The sequence below is a fragment of the Pecten maximus genome, chromosome 12, assembly GCF_902652985.1.
Source record: "Pecten maximus chromosome 12, xPecMax1.1, whole genome shotgun sequence".
NCBI lineage: Eukaryota > Metazoa > Mollusca > Bivalvia > Pectinida > Pectinidae > Pecten > Pecten maximus.
In genome coordinates this window covers 13,797,465-13,814,247 of record NC_047026.1, presented here as the reverse complement: position 1 = coordinate 13,814,247, position 16,783 = coordinate 13,797,465, and the positions used below count along the sequence as shown (strand labels likewise).

Genomic DNA, 16,783 nt, shown 5'->3' with positions numbered 1-16,783 from the left:
TGGGGAAAAAACTCAACAAGGCATATGTATAACAACAACAGATTTATATTATACGACAAAGAAAAAAATAAAGAAAAAAATACAAATATACATATCACACTCCCACATCTTTACACAATTTTATATGTCTCTGTACACGTCGTCAATTTGCGTTCCGGATTACACTTGATATGGCGTATAAGTACAGATCATGTGGCACAGACCCTGTATTGATGATCTGTCCCAGTATAGCACATTGTACTTCCAGAAATGTAAACAACAGACAAAATGCTACTTGTCTGTCTACACAGCCTCTTGATTGCTGATAACATCCAGGTATGATATATATATGACATATGAAACTATACTGTTAGGAAGTGTCTATCTCGGTCAACACCAACTTTGCTTAATGCGCCTTCAACATTCCAAGTTTAAATAACAACTTTTACATAAACTAAACGACGATTATCACAAAATATATCACTTCTAACTGCTAAAGCAATACTTGCCGTAGATTAAGGTTTCTGTACCCGTTTAAAGTGTCAAAAACACTTAACCGTCGACACGGCTTGAAAGAGCACTGTCATGGCTTCCGCTCGTGCGCGCTCACCTACCCTCTACGGAACACGCGTTACGCCATACAGGTAGTAACAACACGGCCCAATATAAACAGACACATCTGACAAATACAAAAATATGTGCGACTGTTACACCTAGATTTAAGTACAGTGTATAAGCAAGAAGTACGAATAAGTATACACAGCAAGGAGTAGGCGACATAGGGGAAGTATATATGAATGCTGGACAAATTCATCAAGAGGCTCGATGGGTTTGAGCGATTATCGGACGGTTATCATTTCTAAATATACAAGTCGCATCTAGTAATTGACACTTGAGCTGATTTCGACCGAATTTATTCAGAACCATCTTTAAGGATTGGTAAAAAGTTGATATAAATGCTGAGTATGGCTAATTGTGATAGATTAGTTAAGGTGAAATCAGGACATAATTATTTAAACAAAAATCAAAATTCTTCTATTGACATGATGTTATTTCGCACTAGGATGAAAGAGACTTGAGTTTTGTAGAGAAGTAATATAAATGTATGAGAATCATTGAGGCTACGTTATGTAGTGCATAGTGGAGATGAAGCAAATAATTTTGTTGCTGAAGACAACACAGGAATCTGTCCAAGTTTAGTGTGCATGTTATCGAATAGGAACACAGAAACATTCCGTGCAGGGGCGTGTTATATACTTCTGCATACACAACACGATTATTAAAATCCAATCTTAAAATAACTTATAAAGTCATGTTTCAGTCTCGAAAAATGAATTTGAATAATAGATAAGGTCGGGCTACAGATTGGTGCATCAGCCAGATATCTTATGTTGATTTAATACAATTTAAATTTCACTTACTATGTACTTAGCTGAGTATCCTTGTCATGTAATTTGTGTAGTTGCTTTTGTTGTACTTGGTTTCTAGAAAATGACTGTAAATTTATTTATATTTCAATTTACTTACTGCCAGAATTTCAATCGGCAGTGATTCGATATGGGATAACGAAGTGAGGCTTTTTCGAAAGATGGTGTGTCATTATCATCCAAAAAGAGCAAGGATTCAAAATATCGATATGATAAAAATTCGAATGAAATTACAAGCATGTATAAGGGGAGAACTAGAGAACACAACCGTGTTTCTCTCAGTAAATAAAAGTTATATTAGTGTCCAAACCAAACGAAGAAAGCAATCGAAACTATCATTATCTTTCATTTCACATGGAATCGCTAACAGATATGATCACTTGGTTTAAACATACTTTTTCAATACCTACTCGTCGAGCTATACAATCTGAAAATATATAAGTCAAATGAAATTGCTTGGTTTTCTGACATGTAGAAACGCCAGGCAATAAGAAGGTAATTCGTACTGACAAACTAACACATTCCTACATATGTTCAGTATATAAATGTTCATACATGTGAGATTCATGTAGGTTCAGTTTAATTTATGGGTACCCCAATACCATCTAAAATCATAAGCCTCTTACCTGGTATCTATATATTTAATTTAAATTCTTATTGTGGTAGCAATTTAGATTATTTTAATAAATTAGATAATTTAGTATTAATGACCCCTGTCCCTCTTAAGGTAATTCATGTAATCAACTATGGTAAGCGTTCTTTTAACCATTTCATTGACCCAATACCAGTACAGTGGACTTTTTATTAATTAAGACGATTTCAGCGCAATTCACCTCTGTGAGTTTAAATGTGGATGACGAAAATCCAGTTGAATACATTAAGCAGCCCTTAATTCTTGGAGCCAAATATCAGGACCCCGATTTCTAGGCAATCGTTTAAAAAAAATATTTGAACAATCATTCTTGTCTTGTTTTCACCGTTTGCTTTAGGTCAAAAATATCAGAACTATCAACATTTTGTTATTGAGAATATGATGTTAACACTTCTGACCCAAGTTACATTGATATTTTGATAAGGGTTATTTATTTTACCAAAAATGTTAGTCCAACGTTCCGGCATGATACAGACCAAGTACCCGTACCTTATTGAAGTAAATTGTTTGAATATTTCAAAATAATTGAACACCGAGAGCATGGTTATAGGTTTTTCATTTGAACAGACTGGATAGCTCTTATATCATGGCCCATATTCATAAAAAGTTTAAGGATACCTTCATAAGTGTTAATATTTTACTTCGTTAAATAAAATTGAAGTACTATGCACCAACCTAGATAAGAACCGTTGTTTATTTCATTTTGTTATTTATGGTAGCCGGGAGAGGTTTTTCGAAAAACGCGAAAATTGGCACCAACGTTCATGATGCACATTCCAAGGAGATTCTTGAAACTGATTATTGCGACAGTACAGAGTAGGAGTACACGCAAACTAAAATTCACCTGGTCCCCTAGTCTGCTAGCTAAGCAATCTGTAAAATCCCATTTCATAAGCACACTGTTACGGATTCAACAACCACTCTGCCATTGAATTTTGTCATGAGTGTATCGGAGTCTGACATGAAATTTTTTACGCTAGAAAACTGGGATGGGGGCGTTTTAGTTTTTAGTTTTATTACATTTTTGCCAGTGAGATATAGAAATTTTGAACTTTTTTACTTTTGCAATGAATTGGAGAAATGAAGTCAATCTGACTCAATAGTATAACCTATTCCATTTTCAACACTTTTAAATATCATCAGATGTATTATAATGAGGTGTAGAACAATTATGAATAGCCAACTGCCAGAAAAAGATCATGGCACACAGCCCTCCGAGTTTGGGGAAATCCAACCCTGAATTTAGCATTTGATCATCATTTATTTGAGAATGTGTTCTTAAACCAAAGTTAACAACTATATGACAGCTTGTCAGTGTCTAACTTCTAGTGTTTGGGCAAGTAGAAACTCTGGCTACTCATTAATTAGTCTCATCAAAGGTTAAAAGGTGAGGTTGCCAGATCTATTGTATTGAAATCAGAAGTATTGCAGTATCAGGTCAAAAAATATTTTTGGATTGATACTCGACTTATGTTAATATGAATGTTTAAACAAATATTTTCTTATCAAGGCAAATACATATCTACAATCATTTTAATTACAGATTTGGGAAATGAAGGAAATGTGTCTTTGTTCGAGTGGATCCAAGATATATTTATCACAGCATTCTAATAAAGAAATATATTAATTGTCACAGAAACATATCAATAAACAATATGTGGAGGGCAATATAGGCTGCGAGCTTACTTCTTACTTTAGTCAAGAATCATATTATATATATATATACATGTATGACTTAAAACATTGTTGCGATGTTTTATATATAAAAAGATAACAAAAATAAAAATACTTTACATAGATGAACTAAACTTAAAAAGGTGAACAATTTAATCTGATAATTTGTGTAAAATGAACTTAATTTTACATCTTCATAATGTGTTTACACAGTTCATCAGAGCTGTCTGAAAAACCCATTCCATACATGTTTTGAGCTGTTGTTGTCATTCCTCTATGACTTAGCCTTAAATAGGCCTAATACAATAAAAACTTTGTCTGTACTAACCCGATTGATCTTTAAAAAACCTTACATGCTTTTTGTTCTTCAAAAAATTCAGTGTTTTTCCTGTAATGCAAATATTTGTTAAGATTGTGTAGTTCATTACCGTTTAAACATCAATCCTAGTCAGTAATACAAGGTGACGCGATTACACGTACTTTTTCGGAAAATATTTTCTATGTTTATATCAAATGAGAGAGATTAAATTGACAGTATTCTTAATTTAAATAAAAACAAAGGGACAGACATAGATGGCCAGTGCTGGAACAATCTTAACAAAAATCAAAAGTTTTCAACTTTAATATCACAAGGAGACAAACATGAATATGTATTCATGCACACATTCACCACACACATGCATTTCACAAACAGGGAAGGCTGTTCATAATTATAAATGACCCCTGTTGATAGTTGTATATTAAACAATACATTACCAAACATTTATTGTTATATGAAGTATATGTATATTGGTTGAGCAGAAGATCAGTTATTCAGAGGTCCCAGGCTCGATCCGTAGTGGAGGCATTGGAATAAATTTGATCATCCCCTCAGCTTATTTTGGATAATTTGGATAATTGGAGACCAGGTAGCCGAGTGTAAGTGGCCATGTAGAGTTCGTTCGGAGGGTCCCAGGTTCGAACCCCGGTCTGGCTACTACATTTTTGATGATGGTGGGCTATTCAAATCGCCCTGCGTCCGTGGTCCGTCGTCCGTCCGTCCGTAAACAATTCTTGTTATCGCTATTTCCCAGAAAGTACTGAAGGGATCATTACAAAATTTCATAGGCACCTCTCTCTTGGTCCCTAGTTGTGCATATTCTATTTTGGGATCAATCGGAAAAGAACATGGCCGACAGGCGGCCATCTTAGATTTTGACATTTGAAGTTTGTTATCGCTAAATCTCAGAAAGTACAAAAGGGATCTTTCTCAAATTTCACATGCAGGTTCCCCTTAGTCCTTAGTTGTGCATATTTTATTTTGGTAGCGATCAGAAAAGATTATGGCCGACAGGCGGCCATCTTGGATTTTGACATTTGAAGTTTGTTATCGCTAAATCTCAGAAAGTCCTAAAGGGATCTTTCTCAAATTTCACATGCAGGTTCCCCTTAGTCCCTAGTTGTGCATATTCCATTTTTGTAGCGATCAAAAAAGAATATGGCCGACAGGCGGCCATCTTGGATTTTGACATTTGAAGTTTGTTATCGCTAAATCTCAGAAAGTACAAAAGGGATCTTTCTCAAATTTCACATGCAGGTTCCCCTTAGTCCTTAGTTGTGCATATTTTATTTTGGTAGCGATCAGAAAAGATTATGGCCGACAGGCGGCCATCTTGGATTTTGACATTTGAAGTTTGTTATCGCTAAATCTCAGAAAGTCCTAAAGGGATCTTTCTCAAATTTCACATGCAGGTTCCCCTTAGTCCCTAGTTGTGCATATTCAATCTTGGTAGTGATCAGAAAAGAATATGGCCGACAGGTGGCCATCTTGGATTTTGACATTTGAAGTTTGTTATCGCTAAATCTCAGAAAGTACTGAAGGGATCTTTCTCAAATTTAACATGCAGGTTCCCCTTGGTCCCTAGTTGTGCATATTCCATCTTGGTAGTGATCAGAAAAGAATATGGCCGACAGGCGGCCATCTTGGATTTTGACATTTGAAGTTTGTTATCGCTAAATCTCAGAAAGTACTGAAGGGATCTTTCTCAAATTTCACATGCAGGTTCATTTTGATCCCTAGTTGTGCATATCCCATTTTGGGACTGATTGGAAAACAACATGGCTGACAGGTGGCAATCTTGGATTTTGACATTTGAAGTTTGTTATCGCTAGATCTCATCAATTACTTAAGGGATCTTTCTCAAATTGCACATGCAGGTTCCCCTTGATCCCTAGTTGTGCATAACCCATTTTGGGACTGATTGGGAAAAAACATGGCTGACAGGTGGCCATCTTGGATTTTGACATTTGATGTTTAAAATTGTTATCGCTTAGTACTGAAGGGATCTTTCTAAAATTTCACATGCAGTTTTCCCTTGGTCCCTTGTTGTGCATGTACCATTTTTGAAGCGATCGGAAAAGAATATGGGTGACAGGCGACCATCTTGGATATTTACACTTGAAGTCTCTAATTGTCAATTGTTTGATCGATGGGAAGAGATGATGTCCGACGTGCAAGTGCCTGATCAAGGATCTTCCTCATTGTACATTAATGTTCCTTTTGTTCGCATATCTTGTGCATGTTTTATTAACAAAATGGCTAACATGTGTCCAGTTTTTTGTTGTTTTTTTTTTCTCTTATCTGAAGTTTATATTTTATGACATAGTGTTTTAATATATATATTTCCCATATCTCAGAAAGTAACAAATTATGAATGAATATTATTCAAAATACATTTATTGTGGGTTAATATTGGTATGAAATTCTGTATAAACAATATACAGTATATCTAGAAAATGTTTAAGTTGACGACATGCAAGTAAAATATATATAAAACTGATAATTGACAAAAGAAGACGTTACATTTTGCACTAGCGCTTTCACTCTGTTAGATCACTATGCACCTGAAGAGCTAATAGAGTGAAAGCGCTAGTGCAAAATGTAACGTCTTCTTTTGTCAATTATCAGTTTTATATATATATATAATTTTTTTTCTTTCTTATTATTAAAGTCATAAAATGTTGTCTTTCAGTCTTAGAAACACCTTAGTTCAGACAAGATTGAAGGAATACCACCATTTGTCCACTATATGTAATTTGTGCAGTCATTTCTCTTTACAGCATATATATTATTTTTCCAAATTATTATTGAAGTATTGTTATAAATCAAAGATGCTAGTAATGATACTGTTTCATTTCATAAATAATGTTTTAAACATTGATTTAAATGGGTTTTTTATTATTGCAAATTATATTAGACTCTAATGAAGTACAGTTATAAATCATGTAGCACAGCTTGGATCTCTGCATTGAATTATACTACGTACAGTACATGCTATCAAAATGGTACTGTTTCATTGCATGATTAATGTTTTTAGGAAATTATTTATCAAAGAATATTTATTTAAAAGCTACAATATCTTTCTTAGAACACTAATTACAATTAAAAATACATAATAAAAAAATCGTTGGCAGCGGTATTCGAACCCTTATATTACTGAATCACGTGACCGGAAGTATTCGACAATAGTGCAATCTGGGATACGGCGAGGTAATGATGGGCACATGTTTTCGTGATTAGCTGCCTCAGTGATTTCTTTATAGGGTTTGCTCCAGTTGTTACGTTTATTTGCACTACATATTTATATGTTATAACTCATGGTCTACATTCTTGAGTAGTTATGAACCTCTTACATAGTAAATACGATACATTATGGCCTTGTCAGTTGAGTGATGACACTGTTCCGTGTAGGCTAAATCCCCTACTGCGTAATAGCCTTGTGAATATGTGTACTCATACGGAACCATCGAATTGGTACATGTTGCACAAAGTGTTCTATTGTTTTTGTTGATAAAATTGGATGTAGACGATGCAAGCAGCAATGTTTTAGCATTTACCGAGCGATCCACTGGGTTTACTAAACTTTTTCCAAGCGTATTTGATGCAGTGCACTGTGACTATATAGGCCTATATAGCTAGTACGTACTGTACCATAACGGGCAGCTGTGCATGATACATTGTGCTTACATTCAGGCCCGATTTATGATCTGTTCAAGATCCGACAAGGGCACACTATGGTGATTTCTTACAGAAGGAAATTCCTCCTACGAGACCATGAACTAGTGATGGGTGCAAATTTAAAGGCTATCGTCAGAATATCGTAGGGCATTTGTTCTTTGTACAGTAATTCCCTCATCTATGATAAACATATAACCATGAAATTGATCAGGACTTGTTAAGATTAAACAGGTATCCCTAAGCCTACACAATCATGTTTAATGAATATTTCTCACACTAGTACAATCAAATTACAATAGAATAGATACTATTATTTGTTTATATCTTATGTCAACAAAATTTAGATGCATCAACAGCTGTGAACAGATTTAATCATTTAATACATGCACAGTCAAATAAAAAATGTACATACTTACATTCTAAATGCATTGTTTTTGTTGATATGAATTTATTTTGAATGACCTTACCTATGCAGAAGTCACAATAAACTTTCTGCACTTTAATTCTCCATTCCCACTAGTACTACTCGCATAACATGAGCCAGTACTGGTTTGCCTTTTTATGATCGGACATTGGTTGACCGTGGTTCTCATCCAGATACTGTCTGATCGATCCCTGTCCCCGCCCTGATCTGATAGTGTTGGTTAAAATGTGCCGAAAACCATCTAAAACGATAATTTATGTTAACTATATTTAGACCTACTTGTTGATTATGTATTAATTAGTCCATTGATGTCCAAAATGTTGAGTGACGTTTGATATTAAACGTGTTACTGAATATGTTGTTATAAAATGTCAAAACAATTTATTTAATCCTAGAAACCGATAAAATGTCAAAACAATTTATTTAATCCTAGAAAGTCGGTTTCCATGATTTTATATTGTTCTGATTGTTTTTATGCATAAAAATTACACTTCTTTTTTTTATAAACCCAATTGAAAACAAGTATGGCAGCATTTACAAGTGAAAGAGAGTCAAGTTATTGGGTGGTCGGGTAGCACAGTTGTAACACACTTGCCTTTCATCAAGATGGTCTGGGTTTGATTCCCCGATTGGGCGTGAATAGGTTTGGAGTCGCCTTCCCGACCACGTTGGTTTTCCCCGGCTTCTCCGGTTTCATCCCACAGTAAAACCCCAACAAGATTGATTAATATAAGTTAATATAACTTGTTTTGAAATTGTTCTATTTATATTTATATTGGAAATTCTAATAATCGCTGCTTATTGGATATGAATATGGACACACGTTTTGTCAATATGTGTATTTAATTATCATACCTAGATAGAACAAGGTAGGTCAAAGGGGCATTCCTTCGTTGAATAAAGTTTAGGTCATCAAAATAAAACTGAAAAATATGTATTTTTGCCAGGTAGTAGAAGTTAAAAACTTTACGATAATATGACAGTTTTACTGACAATGTAAACCACAATTCTTCAAATATTATGTCTTTAGAATTCTTAATTCGCTCCAAAGTATCACTAATTACAGCAAAGACGGACAGTATTTTTGTACAATTTGTCATTTTGCTATGCATAAAGGTACGTTACGATGATATTTTCAGTACTAGTAGGCACAAACCATTTAATATTCGTTAGGATATAAATTTCAACAATAGAAATTTTGCATGTTTCTGATGTCCAAACGAAGGAATGACCCTTTAATACATTTTGAACGACTTTTATTAGGTGTCCCAGCAGCAAGGAATGTGAACAGTGGCAATTTGAGGTTGTAACGTGACGCATATCAAAAGTTTCTCGTCTTGTTAAACCTCTAATAATATTATATTATTAGAGGACCTTCCCACAAGGAATAGATCTTTTTAAATCACTTTTTCGACAAGTTAATATACCCACGTAACAAATTAAAGTTACGGTGGTATACTGGAATTGGTCTGTCTGTCGTCCCATAATCTTGTACGGACAACTCCTAAACTGCTGGGCCAATTTCAATTAAACTTCACACAAATTTAAAGGACCATGTGCAGATGTGCATCCAACTTTTTTTTTGAAAATTTTGGTTGCTCTGGTAATCGGTCACTATAAACAGGTTTTTCGTCGCAAAATCTTGTCGGCACAACTCCTAAACTGCTGTGCCAATTTCAATGAAACTTCACTTAAATATAAAAAAAGGACCATGTGTAGATGTGCATTCTATTTATTTTTATTTTTTTTTTCTCTCTAAATTTTTGTCGCCAATCGCTATAAACAGGTTTTTCGTACTAAAAATTTTGCCTGGACAGATTACAATGGAACATTAAAAAAATACAGAAATAAATTCTGTTGCAATTATGACCCGATGAGGAATGTTTTTGGCTAATTTCAATGGACTGATAAGAGGACTTGGAGGAAGAAAAACGGACAAAACTGCTTGTAAACTGAAGGGAAAAAAATACTGTTCGAATTACAGAATGCTTAACAATCGTAGATTTGGTCTGTACATAGTTTGGCCTTACAGAGACAATGTCGATATGTAGGATGGAAAGGCACAATTGCCAAGCCAAAGGATTTGATTGGTTGAAACCTTGTCCAAGTTTGATTGAATTTAATGAAAATAGTTTCATATGGAGATTACTGCATTTATGTTGAGCAGGTCTTCCTTTGTGTCATCTTTCACTAACTGTTGAAATGTGTTAATTGCTTCAGTTTCATCAAGTATTAAATTATTGTTGTTGCATTTTCTTGTTTCATGTTTTGTTTCTTTGCTATTTGACAGGTGTATATTGTTTAGCCCTGCTGCACTCTGATAACATAGCAATTAGTAGGTGAGGAAATTCACTTTTCTTTAGTACGTAAGCGAACGACATCATCACTCCTTGCTTATTTCACTTATATAGTATTTGAATTCTGTGACCTCTGTCCAGACTATCATTTACATCCAGATACTTGCAGTCTTTATCTGCAGTTTAGTAATGCTGAAATGTTTGAATTTTAATAAATTGCTTTAAAGTCCATCTTTCACAATGTTACTGTATCCCTGTGAATTGAAACTTTGTTAGGTTACTGATACTATCTTCACAGGATTACATAGTTTAGGTTTAAGACCTGGCTTTCTGAATTTGCACTAAAATTCACTTTCTCAATTCTGTATGGACTTAAATATAATTGACAAAGTGAGGAAGCCGATACATATAATTAGATGTAATTCTTGTTATGTATTATTTATTAACTTGTAGGTGATGGGTCGAAGACATGCAGCTGGTATCCGCCAGGCGGCTGTGATGCAGAAGCAGAGGATGAGGGAGAGGAGAGCTGCACGAGCAGAGTCACCCGATGCCTCGGCATCAGATGGTTTGGGAGAACCATCCCCAGTGTTGGCAACTGCGGGAAAATCTCCAAATGCCCTGAGCGGGAAAATCTCCAAATGCCCTGAGGTTGGTAGCTCCTCAGGGAAGTCTGTGCGTCCAAAAGGATGTCCCACCGAGGTCTGATTCGCCACCGTGCGAATGTACACCACCGCGTGTACCACCAGTAACTACCGATGCTAGGGATGGTGCAGGGCAGACGAACACCATTGGGTCAGTACCTACTGATTGCACATCACACGTGCCATCACAACAAACTTGTGATGCAGTGGTTGAAGATGTTGAAACAAAAGTTACAAGAAGTGTGAACGAAACAAAAAACGAACTAATGAACAAATCAAAGAACAAACAGAAATGCAACTCAAAAAATGAAAAAAAAACCTTACCTCAGAGCAGAACAAAAGATAAGAAAATTCATAAAGAACAAGATAATACTCTGACTCAAATACCCAATGATCGAAAAGACAGACTTTTTGAAAGAATATCTCCAATAGAAAATGAAAGCAAGGTAAGAATAGATTCTGATAATAATCAAGCATACGCTGATACTATTGATGATAGTATAACAGATGTTATATTTGTACAACAGACTGAGCCTGAAATTTATCCATTGACACCACTGTGTTTGAAATCAAAGGAGACATTTGTAGAGCAGTTTGGATTTAAGAATATTATTTTGGATAGTAACACACAAATCACCAAAGAAAGTCGCATACTAGCCAGACCAAAGCAAACAAAAACTATATGTGGTGATGGAAATTGCTATTTTAGAGCTGTGTCTCATGTTCTATGCGATAGTGAAGAAAATCACATGTTCTTTAGAAACGAAGTTGTGAATCATATGATTGATAATGATTTACATTTTAGAAGTCACTTAAGATCAGGTGAACGCTCTGTAAGTAATTATGTGGTTAAGAAACGTATGTTGCATAATGGTACATGGGCAACAGAGGTAGAAATACTAGCTGCAGCAGACTTTTTGAAAACGGATATCTATATCTATGATGATGCACAGTCTACTTGGCTAAAATTTTCAGCAAAACAAGTCCGCCCATTTGTAGATGTTCATGATGAAAGTATATACCTAATTCACAAATATCAAGCTCATTATGATGTTGTTTTGGATGTTATGGAAAAGGATTGTTCTGTTGAAACATTTGCTGGAAACAAACAAAATATTTACTTTGCAGTTCAAAGTACAGAAGAAAAACAGCAAAAAGAGCAAACTGAGCCAGTACCAATGGCAGTACAAGGCCACTTTGACCAAAGCGATCCAAGGTTTCTGGACAATGCTGGTAAGCAATGTGTCATGAATAGTTTGTCAGCTCTCATATACAGTTGCAACAAACATACAACAGCTTGGACACCATTTGATGTAGATCAAATCCTTACAAAAGGCAATGAAATGTATGAAATTTTGCAGCGTAGTAGTACCATTGAGCATGATCTGCTAGCAATTAATGAAATACCAAGATGTGTTGAGTACAATGATGAGCTATACCACTTCACATTTCAAGAATCACTTATGGGCACGCTTGACAGTACAGGACAAAATTTAGATGAATTTCAGTTTTATACACTGGATGAAGCTTTAACAATATCTTTGATGCAGGATGATAGCCAGGCTGCATTTGTGACATTTAGAGGAAATACATTTGTTGTCATCAAACAGGATAACCTTTACTGTATATGCGATTCTCACTCGAGAAATTTAACTGGCATAGTTGATCCAAATGGCTCTAGTACCGTTATACATTATCAAAATATTGAATATGTGTTACATCATTGTCTTCAACTTGCAGAATCTTTGGCGTGCCAAATAAATGATGTTTTTGAAATAACTGCTGTCACAGTATCTAAAGCATCTTCCACCGAATCAGGAACTAGTCGTGCAAGTTCATTATCAAACAAAAACCAAAAAACTGAAAAAGATTCAGTCAGTAGAAAGATCACACTAGAGTCATATTTCCAAGATCAGGAAAAGAGGGAAAAATGTTGGAGAATGAAAACAGACGATGGAAATAGCACAGACACTTTTTCTGTTTCTATCTGTTCAAGGAAAGAATATATGCGTAACTATATGAGAAGAATTAGACTGAGTTCGAAACAAGCAAGCTTTCAGAAAAAAGACAAGAAAAGGAAGAGAGATGAAAGGCAGCATAATCCAGAAAAACACCGTGCGATAGATAAACAAAGCAAGGCCAATGCACGTGATAAAAATCCAGAAAAACACCGTGCCATAGATAAACAAAGCAAGGCCAATGCACGTGATAAAAATCCAGAAAAAACAGAGACTAATAGATGTACAAAAGAAGGCTAATGCACGTGCAAAAAACCCAGAAAGGTACAAGGCTGTAGATCTACAAAGCAAGACTACTGCACGTGAAAAAAATCCAGAAAAACACCGTGCCATAGATAAACAAAGCAAAGCCAATGTACGTGATAAAAATCCAGAGAAACACCGTGCCATAGATAAACAAAGCAAGACTAATGCACGAGATAAAAATCCAGAAAAACACCGTGCGATAGATAAACAAAGCAAGGCCAATGCACGTGATAAAAATCCAGAGAAACACCGTGCTATAGATAAACAAAGCAAGGCCAATGCACGTGATAAAGATCCAGAAAAACAGAGGCTTATAGATGTACAAAAGAAGGCTAATGCACGTGCAAAAAACCCAGAAAGGTACAAGGCTGTAGATCGGCAAAGCAAGACTAATGCACGTGAAAAAAAATCCAGAGAAACACTGTGCCATAGTTAAACAAAGCAAGGCCAATGCACGTGATAAAAATCAAGAGAAACACCGTGCCAAAGATAAACAAAGCAAGGCCAATGCACGAGATAAAAATCCAGAAAACACCGTGCGATAGATAAACAAAGCAAGGCCAATGCACGTGATAAAAATCCAAAAAAGTTAAAGGAACTTGACCTAAAGAGCAAACAACAAGCCAGAAAAGATCCTCTATATCTCGAGCAAGAGCTGCTGGTGAAAAAGAAAGCTAGACTTGATCCATTGTTTTTACATGCCGAAGCTAAAGCGGATGTTTCTAGGAAAAGGCAGTTACGCTTAAATAAAAACTTCCTTGAGAACGAAAGGTTAAAACAAGTAGAAAGAAGGAAGCGGAACACAACAGAACATAAAGCATTAGATAGAAAACGAAAGGCAGATAATCGAAACCACGATACATTTAGTGGTAATGAAAGACACCAATACAAAAAGAGGCGTTTTGGAAATGATATATCAGAATGCATAACTGTCTTCCAAAGAAAAATTCAGAGAGGGCCTGAATATGTGTGCACATGTTGTCAACAGACATGGTTTAGTGAAAGTGTAAAAGAAAGTTCCCCGATTCCTGTTTTTCCACAATACACAGATTTCTATACAGGATTCAAATCGGTAGATGGTAAGGAATGGATTTGTCATACATGTTATGCCTCATTGAAGAAATGCAAAGTCCCAAAACTGTCGGTCAAGAATGGAATGAAATGGCCAGAAAAACCACCAGAATTAGACTTGCATCCACTTGAAGAACGCCTCGTAGCATTGAGAATACCTTTTATGCAAATACGAGAATTACCACGAGGCGGACAATACTCTGTAAAAGGAAATGTAGTGAATGTCCCAATAGATATTCAGCCAACTATTAATGCATTACCAAGACAAATGGATGAACATTTCACAGTTGCTGTAAAAATGAAAAAAAGACTAACATATAAATCATGTGTTTTGTCAGAAAATGTTCGGCCTAACATGGTACTCTCCGCCCTTCATTGGTTGATGAAGAACAGTGATTTGTATAAGAATTCTTGTATTAAAATTGATGATGATTGGCTTCAGAAAACAGCTGAAAGTGCTGAAGAAATTGTTCAAGAATTCACAAAAGCACAAGATAATGAATCAAATGTGCTGAAAAACCAATCTAGTTCTATACCTTCTGATCAGTTCAAAACCAGACACTTCAAAGAGAATGATTCAGATAATAAAAGCTATGATGACAGCAGCAATGCTTGTGAGAAAGATGATAATTTCATTGAAATGAATGAAGATGAATGTATTCAAGGCAATTCTGATACGCTCATTGATGAAGCCAACCTTGACACAAACAAAGAGCTAGTCTTTGCACCAGGTGAAGGTCAGCAACCAATTGGTCTCTATCATGACGAAGATGCTGAGGTCCTATCATTCCCATCAATATATTGTGCACAAAAAAGGTTGAAAAACAATGAGAGACAAACACCTGTTTCATACAGTGATTTAGCAAAATGGGAACTTCGAAGTGTTGATAGAAGAGCTGCAGCATCTGTTCCAAATATATTTTTCAAATTGAACAAAATACAAAGAAAACAGGTAGCAGACAAAGTAAATTTGGCAATCCGCAGAAAAAAGAGTGACGGAAACAAAATTACTGCGTCAGATGCACAAAATCCTGAAATAGCCGACAAGATAGTAAGCTTAAATGAAGGTTACTATATCTTCAGAACTCTCAGAAATTCTCCAGCATATCTTTCTTCAAGAAAAAAAGACGTCTTCGCAATGATAAGACAGATAGGATTACCAACATGGTTTATGTCATTGTCTTCTGCCGATACTCGATGGAACGAGTTGCTTAAAACCCTTGCTGTGTTGTCTGGCACACCTTGCTCTGACCAACAAATAAGAAATATGACTTGGTCTGAAAAAGTTAAACTTGTACAAAAAGATCCAGTGACATGCAGTCGATATTTTGACCAAAGGGTTCAAGTATTTATGAATACTGTTTTGAAAAGTGAACATGCCCCAATTGGAAGTGTAACGGACACTTTTCAACGTATAGAATTTCAGAACAGAGGTTCTCCACATGTTCACATGATGATCTGGACTGAAAATGCACCCAAATACAACATTGATTCAGAAGAAGACATTATTCGATATGTTGATAAACATGTGACATGTTCTCTTGCTGTAGATGATGACATGCAGGAATTTATTAAAATGCAAGTACACAAACATTCAAAAACTTGCAAGAAAGGTGGCAGATCTGTGTGTAGATTTGGATTTCCACTTCCCCCACTTCCAAACACTATGTTATTGGAACCACTTGAAACAGATATTGAAACAGGATGTGACATGTCTTATGAAGAGTTTCTAACAGAAGTTGTGCAAATTGAAGAGGCAGAGTACATTAAGTGTATAAGAAGTTCACTGAAAGGACCAAAGATATTTTTAAAAAGGGAACCTAAAGAAATGAGGGTAAATTACTACAATACCACAGTACTACAAGCATGGAAAGCAAATCTTCACTTGCAATTTGTTTTAGACCCATATGCCTGTGCAATGTACATTGTATCATACATAAGCAAATCACAAAGAGGTATGAGCACTATGTTAGAACAAGCTTCAAAAGAGGCAGCAGAAGGAAACATTGATCTTAAACGTCAAGTCAGACATATTGGAAACAAATTTCTCAATTTTGTAGAAATCAGTGCCCAAGAAGCATCATATCTTGTACTACAAATGCCCTTGACCCGAGCTTCTCGTGAAGTCATATTCATTAATACGTCATTACCTAAAGACAGAGTTTTCCTTCTGAAAAGCCAAGAACAACTGAAAGATCTTCCTAAAAACTCTACAGATGTTGAATCTGACAATATCATCAAGCGGTATGCAAGGAGACCAAAAAAGCTAGAGAACTATTGCCTTGCTGATTATGTTTCTGAGTTGGATGTGAAATACAAAAAAAACAAAGCAGAGTTTAGAAAATGATCATAAT

The 16,783-nt window shown here is 35.4% G+C and overlaps 1 protein-coding gene across 1 annotated transcript; it reads left to right on the top strand.

The window, feature by feature from the left end:
• The first annotated feature begins 7,785 nt into the window (after window positions 1–7,785).
• Window positions 7,786–16,776, top strand: LOC117338862. Its single transcript, XM_033900226.1, has 5 exons — window positions 7,786–7,860; window positions 10,904–11,152; window positions 11,622–12,968; window positions 13,315–13,718; window positions 13,887–16,776. Exons 1-5 carry the CDS (start codon window positions 7,786–7,788, stop codon window positions 16,774–16,776), a joined length of 4,965 nt encoding a protein of 1,654 aa, XP_033756117.1.
• The last annotated feature ends 7 nt before the right edge of the window (window positions 16,777–16,783 follow it).

Excerpts from the sequence above, each read along its gene's own strand:
- LOC117338862 (XM_033900226.1), top strand. The coding sequence starts at position 7,786 with ATGGTGATTTCTTACAGAAGGAAATTCCTCCTACGAGACCATGAACTA. Across the intron at positions 7,861-10,903 it reads GTGCAAATTTAAAGGCTATC|GTGATGGGTCGAAGACATGC; the intron begins GTCAGAATATCG and ends ATTAACTTGTAG. Across the intron at positions 11,153-11,621 it reads CAAAAGGATGTCCCACCGAG|ACTGAGCCTGAAATTTATCC; the intron begins GTCTGATTCGCC and ends TTTGTACAACAG.